Below are 14590 nucleotides of genomic sequence, written 5' to 3'. Positions count from 1 at the left end.
ATGACATCACCGCTGCCCGTAAAACAAAATGGAGTAACTCGGATCGCGCAGTGATCAGCTAGCGAATCCACCTGTATTAATGAAAAGTCTTTATTATTGTGCAAAAATTATTATTTATCTCTATTTCAAACTGATCCATCATTCATTTATAACCATCGTATCGAAGGTTCGTACAATTTTTTCACTACCTGTGCATTATTTCGACAGCCTGTTTACGTACATATTTCTCAACTTTATAAAAAATCAAATACAATGTTCCAAATTTATTATTTACACGGTAATACGCCACAAATGATACGTTAATAAACTAATTTAGTTAATTGTGGTGACTGACATAGTTCTTTCTTGTCTTAAGTGTTTTTTTTTGACGTCGAATATGTCCGAATTTTTTTAATTTTTCCTTTATTAATTTTATATCTCGAAATGTGTGTGTCAGCCGATGTGATTATAATAATATGAAAATATGGCTTATCGTGTATTTATTTAACATATTCACATATGTTTTGGGTAAAAAATGAGTTTTGTTTGTGACATTGCACGACTGGAACCAGGCCTACTATTGAATTTTCAAGATGGCCTTACGGATGTATTTGTCACCGTATGTGAATGACCATCTTTAAAATCGCAATATTTTGTTTTTAAAACTAGTTAGACCGCTGCAGGTCGCATTTAAGTATTGATTAAAGCAAGTTTTTTTAATATCCTAAGTTTTTGCGGGGTTTTCAAGATATTTTTCTCCAAAATTGTACGCATGTCGGAACATGTTTTGTCGTGAATGAATGAATGCATGTTTTTTTTTCTTTCAAAGTTACATACTTCTATAGTGCTTTCAAATGCAAATCATACAGGGTGGCACAAAATTATCACCCTATCGGAAGGTGTTAAACATATTTGACATTTCGCTCACTCCTTTCAACAACGTCATATATCAAAAATCGTCAATTTTCAGTTGTGCATGTTTTCGGAATGCCCAGAAAATGTACTATATCCCAGCAAAAGCGGCATATTTTAAACTCAATATTTACCCGCTACAGGGCAGAAAGTGTTGCTTTTGCATTTTGAAGAAAAGTATTGTTTAATTATTTTTTCTTCATCTTCAAACCCTTATCCGCACCCCAATGGTGCATAGGGCACTGCACCTTATAACGCACTGTTATCTTAATCGTTAACAAATGAAGGAAAGATGATCAGCCCTCCGCTTCAGGTACCAGTTCAGGGTAATATTGAATAAATATTAGAGTAAAAAAATCACTTATATTTATTTGACCCCCCTTGGGAATCGAACCCGGGACCTCCAGAAAGATAGCCGAGTGAAACCTCTATCTATCGTTCCTCGTATAATCGTTTTCCCGGATGAGTGTCATTTATTTCTTCTATCCCGAATTCATTTCATACTAAACTAAACCGCATCGATCGTTTCTGTATCACCAAAACAATGAATGCAGGATTAAGAGGTCAATACGCAAATAGATACGACCGAGTTAAGATACCGTCTACCCAATCTGCATTAACATTCGTAGGCTAAAATTCTAAGAAGAATACATGTTTCAGATGCAAATGTATTCATTTAAAAAGAAAATACAAACCTGAATAGAATTTTAAAAAATACTTTTGATTTTTATTTATTTTATTTTTGTAAGTCAATAGTATATTTTCGGCTTTGCAAATAGTATTTTTTCAGCATCGGTTATTGAATGTGCGTTGTAGAAAGTTTTCTTTCAAAGAGTGTGCGCGCTTCTGGAAATGCAGGTACAGGCAGCGGCTCCTTTTCATCAATATTGACCTCTCCTGCTATCGGTTACACAAGCTTTTCATAGTTTCTATCCCATACGTTGCCGTTGAATGTAAGAAAATTGGAAATAATGTAAAAAAAACAGACAAAATGTATCAAATATGCAGCTTAATTCGAACGATAAATGCGGTAAATGGTGATAGAGAAACGATCGATGCGGTTTAGTTTAGTATGAAATGAATCCGGGGTAGAAGAAATAAACGACACATCCGGGAAAACGATTATTCGAGGAACGATAGATAGAGGTTTCACTGTATGTTATTAAAAGAATCTATAAATTAAAAGAATCTATAAAAAAAACACTGTAAATGAAAAATGACAGCTGCTTTTAATAAGCATGCCGTCCGCCATGAGAAAAGTCTAGCATGGCGGTACTATAGTATACCGTTCTCCGGCAGTTTGGGAATGGAAGTGAGCCTTGCGCCTTGCATATGTATTTTTAATATTAGATACTGTGTTTATATCCAGTAAATTTATGCATATTTTTAAAAGAATCTATATAATAACGCTGAAATTGAAAACACTGTATATGAAAAATGTCAGCTGCTTTTAATAAGCATGCTGTCCGCCATGAGAAATGTTTAGCATGGCGGTACTATAGTATGCCGTTCTCCGGCAGGTTGGGAATGGAAGTGAGCCTTGCGCCCCGTCCCTGCGGCCTGTAGGCAGGATGGGCCAGCAGATCTCGTCGGTGGCCCGCTCCGCCCTGCTGCCGCGGCCGCCCGCGGAGCCCGCCGCCCCCCGGCGCCCCGCCCCGCGGCGCCCCGCGCGCCGCAGCGCCTCCTGCAGCGCTGCGCGCCGCCTGCGCTCGCGCCTGCTCATGGAGCCCGGACAGGTAGGGGCGGAGACGTCTGTTCCCATTGACAAACGCACCACTCAAATTCTGAAAGTCACATATCGCTCGCTCCTTTCAAGAACGTCATAAATAAAAAAAATTGATTTTTCAGGAGAACGTTTTTAAAGTTTAAAAATATAATACAATGTATTAAAAATAAATACTAAGCCACTTATTGAACTTTTTACTGTGCAACAGAACTTTTTAGGTTAAACCTGAAGGTTTTTTCTCCATTTGAAAAATATTAAGTATATTTTAAAAAAAATAGTAAAACAATACCATTTCCTCAATATGCAAATCAACACTTTCTGCCCTGTAGCGGGTAAATATTAAGTTAAAAATATGCCTCTTGCTGGGATATAGAACATTTTCTGGGCATTCCGAAAACATGCACAACTGAAAATTGACAATTTTTGATTTATGACGTTGTTGAAAGGAGTGAGTGATATATCGCTCACTCCTCACAATTTTCAGTTGTGCATGTTTTCGGAATGCCCAGAAAATGTACTACATCCCAGCAAAAGAGGCATATTTTTAACTCAATTTACCCGCTACAGGGCAGAAAATGTTGTTTTTGCATTTTGAAGAAAAGGCATTGTTTAATTATTTTTTTAAATATACTAAATATTTTTCAAATGGAGAAAAAACCTCCAGGTTTTACTTAAAAAGATCTGTTGCGCAGTAAAAAGTTCAATAAGTGGCTTGATATTTATTTATTTTACATTGTGTTATATTTTTAAACTTTAAAAACGTTCTCCTGAAAAATCAAGTTTTTTGATTTATGACGTTCTTGAAAGGAGTGAGTGATATATGTACCAATCTCGTGACGTTCCATGGTTGAGTTCACAACAGCCATCCATGATTAGATTTTGAAAGCTTTTATTCAAGCCCTGCAGATTCCCAGACTTCCATATTCTTGTAATTTAAATGTAACTTTGTTTTAAACTCACCATAAATATTTTATTTTAACTTAATTATAATGTCTACCAGTTTCCGAGCTAACCGCATCTTTATCAAGACTGATTGATACTTGATTATAGTATTAGTTAATAAAATAATAAAACCCTTATCCGCACCCCAATGATGCATAGGGCACTGTGTCATATAAACACAGTGTTATCTTGATCGTTTGCACATGAAGGAAAGGTGATCAGCCCTACGCTTCAGGTACCAGTCCATGGTAGTATTGAATAAATATTGTAAAACCCTTATCCGCACCCCAATGGTGCATAGGGCACTACGTCATATAAACGCAGTGTTATATTGATCGTTTACACATGAAGGAAAGGTGATCAGCCCTCCGCTTCAGGTACCAGTCCATGGTAGTATTGAATAAATATTACAGTGAATAAATCGCTTATATTTATTTTACCCCCTTGGGAATGGAACCCGGGACCTCCAGAACGGTAGCCGAGCGTGCTGACCATTACACTACGGAGGCGGACAAAATGTTTATGTATGTTATTAGTTGAACAAGACTGATTAATACTATGTATAACAAATACTATCTTCCTCTTCTTCTAACCCTTATCCGCACCCGATGGTGCATAGGGCACTGCATCGTAGCGACGCAGTGTTATCTTGATCGTTAATTGCATGAAGGCAAGGTGATCAGCCCTGCGCTTCTTGTACCAGTCCAGGGTGACATTAAATAAATATGAGAGTGAAAATCGGCCATAATCGAACCCGGGACCTCCAGCACGGTATCCAAACGCGCTGACCACTGCGCTACGGATACTGTACTAATACTGTAATCAAGTATTGATCAGTCTTGATAAAGAAGCGGTTACCTTGGAAACCGGTAGACATTATAATTAAGTTATAATAAAATATTTATTGTGAGTTTAAAACAAAGTTACATTTTAATTATAAAATGGAAAATCACCAAGTCAGTTCTTCAAACATAATTTATATTTTCTATTCTTCTTCATCTATTTTAAGATTTTTTTTTCCCCCATTATTAGGTCAACAGCCGGCACTGCAAGAGCGTCGACTGCCTCCACACGGAAGCCGAAGGGGCTTCCTCGTCAGCGGACGACTCGTCCGCCGCCTGCGCCAAGTCGTCGAGCATCGACCGCTACATGAGCGCCCTCACGGACCGCGCGGCCGGCCCCGAGTGCGCCTGCGACAAGCCCGTCTCCAGGACCAAGAAGTGGGTGTCCAAGTTCTACGGCGGCCGGCTGGCGAAGGCCGCGGACTTGGGCGCCGCGGGGCCCAGCGTCGCCGGCGCCTCCGCGGACGACGGCTGCGTCTGCACGCTCTACCGCAAGGTCGACGAGCCGGCCAAGGCCGAGCCGGCCCCGCCGGCGGACCAGCCCATCAACATCTCCAACCTGCGGCTGAACATCAGGGTGTACGGCAACGCAAACGGCTCCAATCGCGTCTACCAGACTATCCGGGGTAACGGCGTGTACAGCGATCTCAACGGGGTGTATGAAAATGTCCAGATTGTCGGGGATAACGCCGGCGCTCACCCGCGGTCGGCCGGAGGCGACGATGTCATCTTTGTGCCGTTCCCGGTGTCCGGATTGTTCCCCGTGTCGCAGCACACTCCGGTCATAGACATCAGGTTAGTTTTGCGCATCCTCTTTTTATTTTTTTTTTTACCATTTTAAATTCTTTTGCGTTTCACAATATATTTTAATTAAAGTACTTAAAATATATAATATATTAATACAAAAAAAGATCCTACAAAGGCATGGCCTGTGTGTCTTCCTTCTTACACATCTATCTGCTCCATGATCATAATTAAAATGTAACTCTGTATTAAAATCACTATAAATATTTTATTATAACTTAATTATAATGTCTATCGGTTTCCAAGCTAACCGCTTCTTTATCAATCAGTATTAACCAGTCTTGATAAAGAAGCGGTTAGCTTGGAAACCGGTAGACATTATAATTAAGTTTAATAAAATATTTATAGTGATTTTCTATATTTATCTTTAGTGATATATCGCTCACTCCTTTCAAGAACGTCATAAATCAAAAAACTTGATTTTACAAGAGAACGTTTTTAAAGTTTAAAAAATATAATACAATGTATTAAAAATAAATATCAAGCCACTTACTGAACTTTAAACTGTGTAACAGATCTTTTTAAGTAAAACCTGAAGGTTTTTTCTCCACATGAAAAATATTTAGTATATTTAAAAAAATAGTAAAACAATACCATTTCTTCCAAATGCAAAAACGACACTTTCTGCCCTGTAGCGGGTAAATATTAAGTTAAAAATATGCCTCTTGCTGGGATATAGAACATTTTCTGGGCATTCCGAAAACATGCACAACTGAAAATTGACGATTTTTGATTTATGACGTTCTTGAAAGGAGTGAGCGATATGTGTGTCGGACCGGAGACTTATCGTGTGATGTTGCCAGGTGGACGTCCGATCAGGACTGCGAGGAGCGGGCCCGCATCCGGAGGGCCTGGGAGATCTTCGAGGGCGTGGAGCCCCCGCCGGGCTTCCGGCCGCACATTCAGGTGACCATTGACTTGACCTAGCTACTGATTATAGAGGGAACAGACGCGGGAGGAAACTCTTATGAGGATATGGGCTTTTTGACGAGTCAGGAATTAAGAGGGTGACGCGTGATAGACTGGAATGGCGAAGGATGTGATATTTGTTGCCTACATAACATACTGGTTATCTCATTTGTTTACCATGCTGGAGGTCCAGGGTTCGATTCCCAGGCGGGTCAAATAATTGTAAGTGATTTTTTCACTCTAATATTTATTCAATATCACCCTGGACTGGTGCCTGAAGCAGAGGGCTGATCACCTTTCCTTCATGTGTTAACCATCAAGATAACACTGCGTTTATATGATCCAGTGCCCTCTGCACCATTGGGTGCGGATAAGGGTTAGTGGTAGTAGTTGTCCTCCTCCGTAGTGTAATGGTAAACACGCTTGGCTACAATTCTGTAGGTCCTGGTTTCATTCGCAGGGAGTTGTCACATAAGTATAAGTGATTTTTTCACTCTAATATTTATTCAATATTACCCTGGACTGCCACCTGATCACCATTCCTTCATGTGTTAACGATCAAGACAACACTGCGTTTATATGATGCAGTGCCCTATGCACCACTGGAGTGCGAAAAAGGGATTGAAGAAGAAAAAGAAGTAGTAGTAGTTTTTTTAAATTTAATATTTTATGTATTTTTAATATCTGTTTATACCATTTATCTTTGGGACCCTTACCGTCCGCCCTAACACGTCTCCGCTGTCTCCAGATGCTGCAGAGCAGCAGCCGGGAAGTGCACGCCGTCCTCATCCAGCAGCCGAACCCGGTCGCTCCGGAACCCAAGCCGCTGCCGCGGATACACACCCAGGTAAATTGTACCGGATTGATGACAATTCAAAATGTTCATCACTCTAAAGCGGGCCTGGCCAACCCGCGGGCCGCATGCGAAAGATGTGTCATTTGTTGCCTACATAACATAGTGGTTATCTCATTTGGTTACCATGCTGGAGGTCCCGGGTTCGATTCCCAGGGGGGGTCAAATGATTTTTTATTTATTTTTTTATTCATTTAATATATTTACATTTTTATTTATAACATAATAACATTTGAATCATTTATACATATGTAGAACTTTTATATTTCGATTCGCTGTGCCTCTCCATAAAAGAGTCTGTGCTCTTGTGCTTGGATCTTGGAGCTTGGGTCAAATAAATGTAAATGATTTTTTCACTCTAATATTTATTCAATATCACCCTGGACTGGTACCTGAAGCGGAGGGCTCGAAGACCTTTCCTTCATGTGTAAACGATTAAGATAACGCTGCGTTTATATGATGCAGTGCCCTATGCACCATCGGGGTGTGGATAAGGGTTCGAATGAAAAATGACTAGCTGCATTGATGTTTATTTTGTTGCCAAGCAAAAGTGACTTAAATGGCCCTCCTGAACATTTTACCTTTTGTTAGTCGGTCACTTTCTCCTGTACGACTACGATATGTATAAAAAAATCACAAATATATAGACCTTTGGAAGGAATGATTCACGTAAGTAGAGTACCTTTGGATATGGAAAATGCAACTTTTTGGTGTTGGCGCAGGTTGACTTCATCCACTGCTTGGTGCCGGACCTGCAGTCCATCAACAACTGCAGCTTCTACTGGGGCAAGATGGACCGCTACCAGGCCGAGAGGCTCCTGGAGGGGAAACCGGAAGGTATGTATGGCCGCGGTCTGAGGTTCCTTTCCCGGTGGGGAGGGTAAATGAATCTAGGTGATTCTTCTCTCCAGTATTTGTTGGACCTTTCCGTATTTCATTAATTACTGGAAAAGAACATTAAATCGAAAGTATGCAATTTTGTATTATTTGGAGAAATAAGATAGTTGGCAAAAAAGGGATGAAAGTAGTTCTCTCAGAAGAATGTGTGACAAAACGATGTATGATAGATGTTCAAAATTCAATGCAGTGCCCTATGCACCATTGAGTGCGGATAAGGGTAGTTGTAGTTGTCCGCCTTCGTAGTGTAATGGTCAGCGCCCTCGGCTACCGTTCTGGAGGTCCCGGGTTCGATTCCCAGAGGCGATCAAATGAATATAGGCGATTTTTTCACTGTAATATTTATTCAATATATTACCCTGGACTGGTACCTGAAGCGGAGGGCTGATCACCTTTCCTTCATGTGTTAGCGATCATGATAACACTGCGTTTATATAATGTAGTGCCATTGCACTACATTATATGCACCTATGCACCATTAGGTGCGAATGAGGGTTAGAAGAAGAAGAAGATTTCATGTGTGTAATATATTTAGACCTTTATTTCAAATATAAATTATACACAAATGTTTCTCTTGTTTTAAATAAATAAATAAATGATGCGATGTCCCGCCGTTCCAGGCACGTTCCTGCTGCGCGACTCGGCCCAGGAGGAGTACCTGTTCTCCGTGTCCTTCCGGAAGTACGGGCGCTCGCTGCACGCGCGCATCGAGCAGTTCAACCACAAGTTCAGCTTCGACTCGCACGACCCCGGCGTCTACTCGGCCACCACCGTCACGGGTGAGTGTCCCGCCCCCCCACACTCGCCAGCCCTCACTCTCGATAGACGCTCGACTGCGAAATTAGCGTGTGAACGTTCGTATTTGTTTCTGATGATGACAAGGTTCTTGTCGAGATCCACGCGGCTCGCGTAACCGTATGTGTTTTCACAAAACATGCCCCATACGCGGCTGACATAAGCGTTTGTGTTTTTACTTTGCTCCAAGTTTCCAACCTCAGCTCAACTTGGAGGGATTTTTTCATGGTGTGGAACTTTGGATAAAATAATACGTCAATCCTTGGCCTTATGACATCTGTTGAAATATCTGACTAAGAATTTGTAACATCACAAGGATAAATAAAAGAACAGATCCCTGATTTTTCTTGCGGTCGGTAATTAGTCCGCGCCACAATCATGCCCTATATCTGTCTTACTCTCGACGCTACGCATCGCCAGTGGGTAAGAGTGACACACGATGTGTGCTTTGATTTATTTATGTTACGATCTTATTTGTATATATTACGATATATTTCAAGAACAATGTGACACACGTGTATTATAGAGTACCAAAAAGGCACAATGAATCCCATTGAACGTTTTTGTTTAGGAAAATAAATCATTTCATAACTAAATACACGATAAAAGTAATCATTTAAAAAAGCGCACGGGCGTCTCTCAAGAACAAAGTTAACGCGGTTAAAAGGTTAAATTGTATTCATAAAAAAATGATGAAAACAAAGTAAATTGATTTTATAAAGTTTATAAAATGTCCCACAAAGTATCTGCGGAAAACATTCAAGAAAAATTCATATTTCGCTCACTCCTTTCAATAACGTCATAAACTTTCATAACGTTTTTAAAGCTTAAAAATATAATACAATGTATTAAAAATAAATATCAAGCCACTTATTAAAATTTTTACTGTGCAACAGATCTTTTTAGGTAAAACTTGAAGGTTATTCCTCCATTTGAAAAATATTTAGTATATTTAAAAGAATAATTAAACAATACATTTTCTTCAAAATGCAAAAACAACACTTTCTGCCCTGTAGCGGGTAAATATTAAGTTAAAAATATGCCACTTTTGCTGGGCTGTAGTACATTTTCTGGGCATTCAGAAAACATGCATAACTAAAAATTGTCGATTTTTGATTTATGACGTTCTTGAAAGGAGTGAGCGATTTGTGCTTGTTTCTTCCTAATAATTTAAATACAACATTTCAGTCCGAGTTGAGTATGTCCAATAGAGTATGAAAACAAGGTTAATTGAGTATGTCCAAATCCTTGTTCACAAATCTAAATCATCTATAATAAAAATTATTAATATTTTTAAGCGTTTGTCAGGTATATGAATATAATCCAGAATTTGGACCTCACATACTAATGATAGAGTCTCTGGTTAATAAAGCTATCCTCATCCCGCCGTAGATGTCTCTAGTGAAGGATACTGCGCCTTAAAATAGGACAGGCGCCGTGGCGCGGTTGGGTAGACGCTCGACTGCGAAACTGGCGTCGCGGGTTCGAGTCCCGCCAAGTGCAAAATGATTTCAAGAAAGATTTACTTTCAAATGGTCTGGGTGTTTGTGATGCATTTTACACATTTACCTTCTCCCTATCCTTACTTTCCTACCTGCAGACAAGCCTCTAAAATAGCGGATTTTTATTTTTTTAATGATTTATTAGCATCTAGCAAATAGATGCCTTGCGGGTTATTCCTTCAAAAAAAGGGTCTCTCTCTCTCTCTTGCGCTGGTGAGTTCAGTCTGGCAGCGCCTTGTACTGATCCGCCTCTGGTTTCAGGGCTGATCGAGCACTACAAGGACCCGGCGTGCGTGATGTTCTTTGAGCCGATGCTGACTGCGCCGCTCAGCCGCGCCAACACCTTCGCGCTGCAGCACCTCTGCAGGGCCGTCATAGCATCCTCCATCACATACGACGGTAAGTTACTCTCTCGGCTTTCCATAACTTTAAACCTACCCATTTTATTTCAAAGCTCAAAGCTAGAAACTAGCAAGTTTTGAAAATAGGTGCCTGAGGCGAATTATACTTTTACTTATAACCCTTACCCGCACCTTATGGTGCATAGGGCACTGCATCAAATTGACGCAGTGTTATCTTGATCATTACTTACATGAAGGCAAGGTGATTACTCTTGCGCTTCAGGAACCAGTCCAGTGTAATATTAAATAAATATTACAGTGTAAAATCACTAATATTTATTTTCGCCCCCCCCCCTGGGAATCGAACCCGGGACCTCCAGCACGGTAGCTAAACACGCTGACCATTACACCACGGAGGCGGACTGGGTATAAAGTGGTATGACTTGGTCAGGAACGACGATGTGAGGAGAAGAACTCAACAGCCCCTCATACTGGAAGTCCCGAAGAGGAGAAGGTGGACATGGTTGGGACATGTCCTTAGAATGCCACCTGAGGGCATCAACCCCTCGTGTCTCTTCTTCCAACCCCGAGGATTCCGGCGCCCATTCACCGACTATACTCGGCGGAACTCCGAGACGCTGGACTGACCTGGGAGAAAGCCAAGGAGATGGCGCGTGACAGAGTGACTTGGAGACGTCTCGTGTTGGCCATATGCTCCACCTAGGGAGCGAACATGGAAAGAACAAGAAGAAGTAGATTCTGTTTAGGGATTAACTTTATTAATTTATTGTGAACTATTTATTTGTTTATTTAAACTTCATGTACAGAAAATAAATAAGTACATTGGCGGGCTTATTGCTAAAAAGCAATATCTTCCGACCAACCAAAAACAGACTAGTGATATTGGTCAAAACGTTTGATACCATATATAGCTGTTTGCAATCAGAGGGTAGATAGAACTTGAACATTAAAAAAAAACCATAAATTACAAGGCAAAGGAAAGAGGGAGTTTAGGGCGGGAGGTGGAGGGAAAATCTAATTTATATGATCCAGTGCCCTTTGCACCATCGGTTGCAATAAGGGTTTGAAATAAATAATTATATATATATATATATATATATATATATATATTTATATATAGATATATATATATATATATATATATATATATATATATATATATATATATATATATATATATATATAAATATATATAATAAAACCCTTATTCGCACCCAATGGTGCATAGGGCGCTTCGTCATATAAACGCAGTGTTATTTTGATCGTTTACACATGAAGGAAAGGTGATCAGCCCTCCGCTTCAGGTACCAGTCCAGGGTAATATTAAATAAATATTACAGTGAAAAAATCACTTATATTTATTTTACCCCCCTTGGGAATCGAACCCGGGACCTCCAGAACGGTAGCCGAGCGTGCTGACCATTACACTACGGAGGCGGACCTTACACTATATATATATATATATATATATATATATATATATATATATATATATATATATATATATATATATATATATATATATATATATAAATGTGTTTTTGGTTTTGCAGGCATCAACGAGCTGCCCCTCCCGCAGAGGATGAAGGCGTACCTGAAGGAGTACCACTACCGGCAGCGCGTGCGCGTCAAGCGCTTCGACGCCGTGCCGGCGGGCTGCCGCTACGAGGAGCCGGCCGGCCGCGCCGGCGCCGCGCCCGCCGCCCCCAGGCAGTGACCCCGGAGGCAGGCGCACCCGACGGAGGCGCGTCCCCCCGATGTCGCACAAGGCAGACCGCTTTCCAAATGTACAAAATCGCAACTCGACACATGAATCTCTCATTCGACGCGCAGTAATCCCTCATTCAACACGCAATAATCCCTCAAACAGCATGCGAAAATCCCTCAACACGCAATAATCCCTCAAACAACATGAAATATCGGTCATTCAAAATGCAATAATCCCTCATTCAACTAGCAGAATTTCAACACTTTATAATCCCCCATTAAACACTCAATAATCCCTGATTCGGCACTCGCTCAACACGCAATAATCCATCATTGTTGAATGAAAAACCCTTATTCAACACACAACCATTTACATTCAATATGAAAAATCCCTCATTTAAAAAATCCCTTATTAAACTTGCAATAATCCCTCATTCAACTCGCAATAATCTGAGGGAGGAATAAAATGAGGTGTAACATGACAAATCCCTCATTCAATACTTAAAAATTCCTCATTCAACACTGAAAAATCCCTCATTCTACTCGCAATAATCTGAGGGAGGAATAAAATGAGGTTTAACATGAGAAATCCCTCATTCAATACTTAAAAATCCCTCATTTAACACTAAAAAATCCCTCATTCTACTCGCAATAATCTGAGGGAGGAATAAAATGAGGTTTAACATAAGAAATCCCTCATTCAATACTTAAAAATCCCTCATTTAACACTAAAAAATCCCTCATTCTACTCGCAATAATCTGAGGGAGGAATAAAATGAGGTGTAACATGAGAAATCCCTCATTCAATACTTAAAAATCCCTCATTTAACACTAAAAAATCCCTCATTCTACTCGCAATAATCTGAGGGAGGAATAAAATGAGGTTTAACATGAGAAATCCCTCATTCAATACTTAAAAATCCCTCATTCAACACTAAAAAATCCCTCATTCAACACTAAAAAATCCCTCATTCAACACTAAAAAATCCCTCATTCAACACTAAAAAATCCCTCATTCAACACTAAAAAATCCCTCATTCAACACTAAAAAATCCCTCATTCAACACTAAAAAATCCCTCATTCTACTCGAAATAATCCCTCATTCAACATGCGCGGACGCCCCATGCAACGTACGGATCATCACATCACTCAAAAATTCATTATTTTACATAAAAATCTCTCTCAATTAATACACATATCTTCGAATCCACATCCCGTGTACACACACACACCCCACCCTGCCCCTACATTAGTTCAAACAGAGACATATTCAGCCGGATTCACAATTTCTGCTAACAATTCCGCTTTTAACATAAGATATATATATATATATATATATATATATATATATATATATATATATATATATATATATATATATATATATATATATATATATATATATATACTTATTAGAAAGAATTTTTCATATATAATTGCAATGTCTATTTTTCAGCTTCGTAAGTGTTGTATAAACGGCACAGGGTAATTTGCGTATATATAAAGTTTGTAAATCGTAACGTCTCGCACTGTTTCCAGTGCATGAGTGACCAATCGTAACCTGCCATCTCAATTTATAACTGACGATCCTAATTCGCGACTCGCACTGCGAACGGCGACCAATTCACGATGTGAATGTGTAATTTACGATGAAAACACGTGATGTACGATGATGGTACGTGTAATTCAAATGTGTGTAGTGTAAAAGTGATGTAATCATGCAGACTATCGGTGCGGACATATGATTCAATGAGAAAACATAGTTGCATGATTCGTAAGGTAAAACATATAACTTACGATGTAAACATGTGACTTACGATGCCAACATGTAACTTACGATGTAAATATGTAACTTACGATGCAAACATGTAACTTACGATGTGAACATGTAACTTACGATGTAGACACGTAACTCGCTATCTAAAATGTAAAACTTACAATGTAAATGAGAGACTATCGGTGTGAACATGTATGTGAAATCATAATTTACTGAGAAAATGTGTAACTTGCAATTTAAATGTATGATTTATAATGTAACTTACGATGTTAAAAATGCAACTCAAACGGAAATGTATGATTTTTAATGTGAACACGTAAACATACCATTTATTATCCAAGATTTTAATTTGCGATTTAATAGTGTTAGTTGCAATGTGAATATGTAACTTGTGTAAGATGTAACACGTGACTTGTAAGAAGTAACTTGTGAGTAATATATAACTTGTGACAGGTTGCTCGTAACACGTAACTTGTGACTTGTAACATGTAACTTCTTAGTAACATGTAACTCATGTTAATTGTGACTTGCAATATGTTAGTGGTCACTTGTAACATGTTAATTGTGACCTTTAACAGGCAA

General features: G+C 39.4%; 1 protein-coding gene across 3 annotated transcripts; it reads left to right on the top strand.

Annotated features, from left to right (window-relative positions):
* The first annotated feature begins 2 nt into the window (after positions 1-2).
* Positions 3-13307, top strand: LOC148311678 (suppressor of cytokine signaling 5-like). 3 transcript variants are annotated; one of them, XR_015837210.1, is made up of 10 exons: positions 3-166; positions 2412-2627; positions 4592-5196; positions 6009-6111; positions 6863-6961; positions 7690-7804; positions 8485-8643; positions 10423-10560; positions 12077-12701; positions 13011-13307. XR_015837210.1 is itself a non-coding variant. In XM_088256206.1 (9 exons), exons 1-9 carry the CDS (start codon positions 80-82, stop codon positions 12238-12240), a joined length of 1686 nt encoding a protein of 561 aa, XP_088112332.1. In that variant the 5' UTR covers positions 3-79; the 3' UTR covers positions 12241-13307. The 3 variants fall into 3 exon arrangements, 2 of the variants coding, with proteins under 2 accessions (XP_088112332.1, XP_088112333.1); XM_088256206.1 differs by having other exon boundaries at positions 12077-13307; XM_088256207.1 differs by lacking the exon at positions 2412-2627 and having other exon boundaries at positions 12077-13307.
* The last annotated feature ends 1283 nt before the right edge of the window (positions 13308-14590 follow it).

Source organism: Brachycentrus maculatus, unplaced genomic scaffold (assembly GCF_059751285.1).
Source record: "Brachycentrus maculatus isolate JH-2025_06_01 unplaced genomic scaffold, ASM5975128v1 h1tg000059l, whole genome shotgun sequence".
In the NCBI taxonomy this organism is placed as follows: Eukaryota; Metazoa; Arthropoda; class Insecta; order Trichoptera; family Brachycentridae; genus Brachycentrus; species Brachycentrus maculatus.
Note: the sequence above shows the minus strand (reverse complement) of the source record. Positions and strands in the feature narration are given on the sequence as shown.

Bases quoted from the DNA above. Each gene is read 5' to 3' on its own strand.
- LOC148311678 (XM_088256206.1), top strand. From the start codon at position 80: ATGAAAAGTCTTTATTATTGTGCAAAAATTATTATTTATCTCTATTTC. The intron at 167-2,411 runs GTTCGTACAATT...GTTCTCCGGCAG, and splicing joins TTATAACCATCGTATCGAAG to GTTGGGAATGGAAGTGAGCC. The intron at 6,112-6,862 runs GTGACCATTGAC...CGCTGTCTCCAG, and splicing joins GCTTCCGGCCGCACATTCAG to ATGCTGCAGAGCAGCAGCCG.